Raw genomic sequence first — 5,123 nt, forward strand, 5'->3', positions numbered from 1 at the left:
GAGGTACACGCGGGAGCGAAGCCACCAGAGGCGGCGGTGCGGGGACAGCGGTCTTTTATTTATGGAACTACATTTCTGACACCGCTGCACGCGTCTGCATCGCACTGCTGGCACACACCGCGGCAAGTCACGGTGCGTGGGCGCCGGCGTGCCTGCGGCCCTCGGGCTTGGCGTCCCGTCCTCCGCGCGCGCCAGGCTGGCTAGGAGCCCTCCGTGTCGGTGTTGTCGCTGCCTGTGGTGTTCTCCCAGTCCGCCTCCCCCTGCCTCGAGGCGTGCTGCAGCTTCCTGAGGGCGCGCTTCCTGCGGGGACAAGCGGGTGTCCGCAGGGCCGCGGCGCCCCCTCCCCTGCCAGCCTTCCCCGAGCCCGCCTGGGGCCGCCCACCGCCCGGGAGGCGCACCTGCGGTAGTTCTCGAAGCTCTCCTTGAGGCGCCGCCGCTCCTTTTCCGGGGGCTCGCCGCCGCCCAGACCGGCGTTCTGGGGGAGGACCACGGCTCAGGCTCTCGGGGACCCCGCCCCGACCCTGCGACCTCCAAGCCCCCGCCCAACTCAGCGCTCGCGTGAGGGAGTGCGGTGTAGACCTGGACCACAGAGCCAGCCTGGCCCGAGCTCCAAGCCGGCGTCCCTGCTACACGAACAGTGTCGGGAGCCACCTGCTCCCACCCAGCGCGGGGCACACAAGGCAGGCTTTCTGGGGCCGCCACGCCCTGGCCCAGCCGGGCTGCTTCGTCCGGGAAGGGGGGACTCGGCTTCCTGTTCCCAACAGCGCACCCCAACAGCCCACTGGGCAGAGAGGCCCATGCGATCATCCCCAGGCCTCCATGTTGAGCGGTCACCCTCCCTGGGCTCCGTCACACTGAGGCCCATGTCAGGCGCACCCTAGGGCCTTACGTTGGGGGTCAGTGGAAGCGACTCCTCCTGCAGAGCCTCGAAGGGCTGCTGTGGGCCGTCCCTGTGGGCGGGGCCACCTGGAATGGAGAGTTAGGCCTGTGGGTCCTACCCAGCTGCTGGGACCGTGCGTAGTATGGTCACTGCAGGCCACCTGCCTACCCCTGCTGCTGCTGGGCCAGTGCTGCACTGTCTCCTGGGTCTGCACTTGGACCGCTAGAGGCCTCCCATTGTGTAGACAAGGGGACTGGGGCTCAGAGATGCCACTCCACACTCCTGACTCCCTCCAGGCAGGTAGAGGCTGCTGGGAGCATACCAGGCGCTGCCCCACCATCCTGCTCCTCCTGGGCTGGGGCACCGCACCAGCTGGGAACAGAACATTCCAGGCTGCTCAGAGTTCGTCAGGGCCTGGACAGGCCCAGGGCTCAGGACCCTCGAACAGAAAGTGCTCTGATGGGCCGCTTCCCCTGATGGGCCATGATGGGAGGCTGGACGTCCAGTCTGAGCAACATCACAGGGGGAGGGGCCAGACCCTGGTCTCTCCCTGGGGCTGGCACCTTCCCCTCCTCAGCCTCTGACCCTGAAGCCTGTCCTGCCTCTTTCAGGGAGCCATGCCACTCCTGGGTTGGGGCTCCCGGGCCTCTACCTAACCCTCAGTGCCTGCTGGACCCTGACTGCCTGTGCCCAGGTTGGGACCGGCTCCGTGGCCGGAAGTTCAGGCCCCCGGGCAGCGCTAGGCTGCCTCGCTACCTCACTTCTGCACTGGCTGTGCCTCTTTTGTCTTCCTGGGAGGCCGTCGGCCGGCCTGATGCTGAGGACATCCATCTGGCCTCCTGCACCACCTCTGAAGCGGCCCCTCCCATCTCCCCTCAGACAGCTACATTGAGAGCGAATACCTCCACCCCTCCTCACCCCTCCAGGCCATCTCCCTGCTGCACCTGTGCCCCTCCCTGGGCTGGCCCGCCTTGCCCGCTCTGCACCTCCTACATGGGGCTTCCCCCCGCCCCCACCCAGGAAGGTGCAGGGGAGAGCAGGATGCCTCCACTCCCCATTCCCAGACCCAGAGTGGGCTCCGATGGAGGGACCCGCTCTCAAAATCGGAGATGGGCATGGGCCCTGCACATGGGCTCTTGTCTGCTCACTGGGGGGCCCGGAGGGCTCCTCATTCCTCCGAGCCTCAATGTCCCCATCTGTAAGGTAGGCTTGTGAAAGATCAGTGAACGGGGCTGTGCGCGCCCAGGGTCAGGACTGGTGCCAGCTCAGGGCGATGAGGAGCGCTGGGCCAGCCTTGTCCATGAGAGGCCACTCCCGTCCTCACCTTTGTCTGACAGCTGGGCGGCCTCCAGGTCCGGGGGGAGCGAGAGCTTTCAGGGAGAGAGACGGGCATTCAGTTAGATGGCCCCCCTCCCAGGACCCACGGCCCCTGCCGTGCTGGTTCTTGGCAACCTGGCAGGAGGGCTCTGGGCCCTGCTAAGGCCGGGAGGAGAGCGCTGGCCCGGCTCCCACAGGGGACCCTGGTCTGGCAGAGCCTGCGGCCCGGGGCCCACCCTGAGGGTCACACTCACGTCCTGGGAGTTCCTGGGTGAGCTGTCCTCCAGGTCAGAGCTCTGTGGTCACAGAGGAGGAGGCCATCAACAGGATGTGGGGAAAGCCACAGGGTAGTGTGGGGCGTGGTGAGGGGCCCCAAGCCAGCCCCTGTCCTCCAGGGCGGTCCCTTTCCAGGCCACGGCCGGCTGGGGACCCTTCTCAAAACACCTCTCCCTCCCTCTCCTGCCACCCAGAGCGGCCTGCCAGACCCTGAGCTGTGCCACACCCTGCACCCCGCCAAGAGGAGGCCCTTGCAGAGGACGGAGGGGGCTCGGGACGGCCTGGCCCCGGCACCCGGGAGACCCACCAGCACCAGCGTCTCAAGCTGCTGCCGCCTGAGCCTGCCCTCCAGGGCCAGCAGCTGGCCCTCGCTCTGGAACAGCTGCAGCTGCAGCTCGTCCGCCTTCTCCGCCAGCTCCCGGACCTGCTTCCGCAGCGCGTCCTTCTCCTGCAGGCTCCGCGCGTGCTGTGCGTGCAGCTCCTCCCGCGTGGCGATGGCCTGGGCGGAGGGGGCGGGGCAAGTGCGGGAGTTCCCAGTCAGGTCCCCGCCTCTCAGCGAGGCAGGTTAGGCTTGAGGGATGGCACAGGTGACAGAGGCTCACGGTGGTGGGGAGGGCTCAGGAAAGCTAGCACCTGCAGCCCCCACCCCAGAGCAGTCCCTGCCAGCCCCGTGCCCTCCACGACTCCCCCATGCGCACGCCCAGCACACGCTTCTGCCCCTCGCACGGCTTTCACCGGTTTGGCGTGACTTGGGATCCAGAACACGGCTCTAGTGGCCGTCACGTGCTGTATCGCGCCCGTCCCTCCGGGGGGGACACGCCACACATACAAACTCACGACGGCCAGACCGCACCCAAGGACACGGCTCTGAGGAACCCCGCAGCGGCCAGCTCAGGAGCCTGCCCGACACCCAGTGACCGGCCCGGGGGGCACCCACTGGAGTCACTACGGGCTGCGGCCTGTGGCAAACATCCAGGAAGCTAAACCACGTCCCCTGGAATGGTCGGCCCCCAACGGCCAGCACGGGATGGATCACCGAGGTCTGCCTGCATCTCCCTCCCCGCGTCCAGCTTAGGACCGACCCGCGAGAACCCGTCTCCGGCGGCGGCTGCGGAGCTGTACCCTCCCGTGCCCTGCTCCTGCAGCCCCGCCGTGAGCTGGACTCCCCTGCCTCCCACGGAGTCTGGCCCCCGGGCCCCGAGCTCTCTCGGCATCACTGCCCTCCCCTCAGGACCTGTCTCCCGTGGGACTGCAGGGCGAGGGCTCCCGACACCCTTCAGAATGTCACCAGAGCACTGGGCGTAGCTGATTAGAAAGGACCCCCGATGACGTGATGGGAAGGTGGCAGGAGGCAGTGAAGGGGACGCAGCCCCACACGTCCCGTCCCCAGGAGTGTGGCCGGCCAAGGTGCCCACGGGTTTTAACTTAAAAAAGCTATTTGTCAATCACGATAGTTTCCATTTTCGTTAAGACAAAAATGGAACTATATGTACATCGAACAGAACCTGAAGGTACAACCGCCGTGGAGCACGGGCTCCCGGCAGCAGGCGGGTGGCGGTGGGAGGGGGTCACCTCGCTGCGCTCACGGTTTCCAACAAGCACATGCTGGTTTGTTTAAAAGCACCCCGACATCGGAGCGCCTGGGGGCTCAGTCGGTCAGGCATCCACTCTTGATTTCGGCTCAAGCCACGATCTCATGGTTCGTGGGTTTGAGCCCCGCATCGGGCCCTGCGCTGCTGGCACGGCGCCTGCTTGGGATTCTCTCCCCCTGTCTGCCCCTCCCCCACTCACGCTCTCTCCAAATAAATAAACCGCATAAAAAGGAAAAAGACAACTGCCCTCCCCCAAAGGCTTCTGCCCTGGAGGCCACACGACCTGGGAGTGGCCCTGCCACGCCCTGGCCCCCAGGTGTTTCTGGGGTGGGGGTGGGGGGGTGGCACTTACCTGGTCCCTCTCGACGGCCACCTCCTCCATCTGCTGCAGGATGGCCTCGATGCGGTCCTTGTACATCTTGCAGTCCTTCCGCAGGGCCAGGCACTGCAGCTCGAACACCTCCTTCTCCTCCGCGCACTGCGGGAGCCAGCCGCTAGCCCCCACCGCCCGCCACCCGGCCTGGCCCCTGCCGGCCCTCAGCTTCCAGACTGGTCTGGGGTTGTGGGCCTGCGGGTGGGGAGAGGCGGCCAGGCCCCTGTGCCTCTGCCCCAGGGAAGGCGGTAGGTAGGGGGGCTGTGCACTGAGTGGGCGCCTGCATCTAGGCGCTGTGTGGGCGAGGGGCAGTCCCCCCGGCCGCCCAGCCGATCCCCGCCGCCGTACCCGGGTATGCAGGGCCTCGCTCTGTCGCAGATCCTTGCGCAGGGACAGGATGGTGCTGGCTTTCTCCTGGTTCTCCCGCAGCGCCTGCCTCCAGTCCTCCTCCAGCACCTGGATGTACGGGCTGCTCTCGTCCGGCTTTCCCTCCTGGGGCAGGGAAGGGCAGAGGGCGGGGAAGCGGCGGGGCTTCAGCGGGCCCTGCTCTCCGCACCAGCATCCTGCCGGGCCCCACCCGCCCGGGGCCCCCGGCGCCTGTGTGCACCCCGCACCGGCCAGGGCCCAGCTCCCACGCGTACCTTCTCACCCGCCCGGGGCCCCAGCGCCCGCACGCCCCTACCTG

At 67.5% G+C, this 5,123-nt stretch overlaps 1 protein-coding gene across 1 annotated transcript in view; it reads right to left on the reverse strand.

The window, feature by feature from the left end:
- Nucleotides 1-37: 37 nt before the first annotated feature.
- The window catches only part of CARD9 (caspase recruitment domain family member 9), a 7,402-nt gene continuing 2,316 nt past the window's right edge, over nt 38-5,123 (reverse strand). The window contains exons 4-11 of the mRNA XM_029921012.1: nt 5,080-5,116; nt 4,418-4,930; nt 2,781-2,972; nt 2,452-2,493; nt 2,205-2,250; nt 890-966; nt 399-475; nt 38-300 (exon numbers count right to left, since the gene is read on the reverse strand). Of these exons, the coding sequence (XP_029776872.1) occupies nt 201-300; nt 399-475; nt 890-966; nt 2,205-2,250; nt 2,452-2,493; nt 2,781-2,972; nt 4,418-4,930; nt 5,080-5,116 (1,084 nt within the window). The 3' untranslated portion in view covers nt 38-200. The remainder of the gene's footprint in view (nt 301-398; nt 476-889; nt 967-2,204; nt 2,251-2,451; nt 2,494-2,780; nt 2,973-4,417; nt 4,931-5,079; nt 5,117-5,123) is intronic.

The sequence above is a fragment of the Suricata suricatta genome, chromosome 13 (genome assembly GCF_006229205.1).
Source record: "Suricata suricatta isolate VVHF042 chromosome 13, meerkat_22Aug2017_6uvM2_HiC, whole genome shotgun sequence".
Classification (NCBI taxonomy): domain Eukaryota; kingdom Metazoa; phylum Chordata; class Mammalia; order Carnivora; family Herpestidae; genus Suricata; species Suricata suricatta.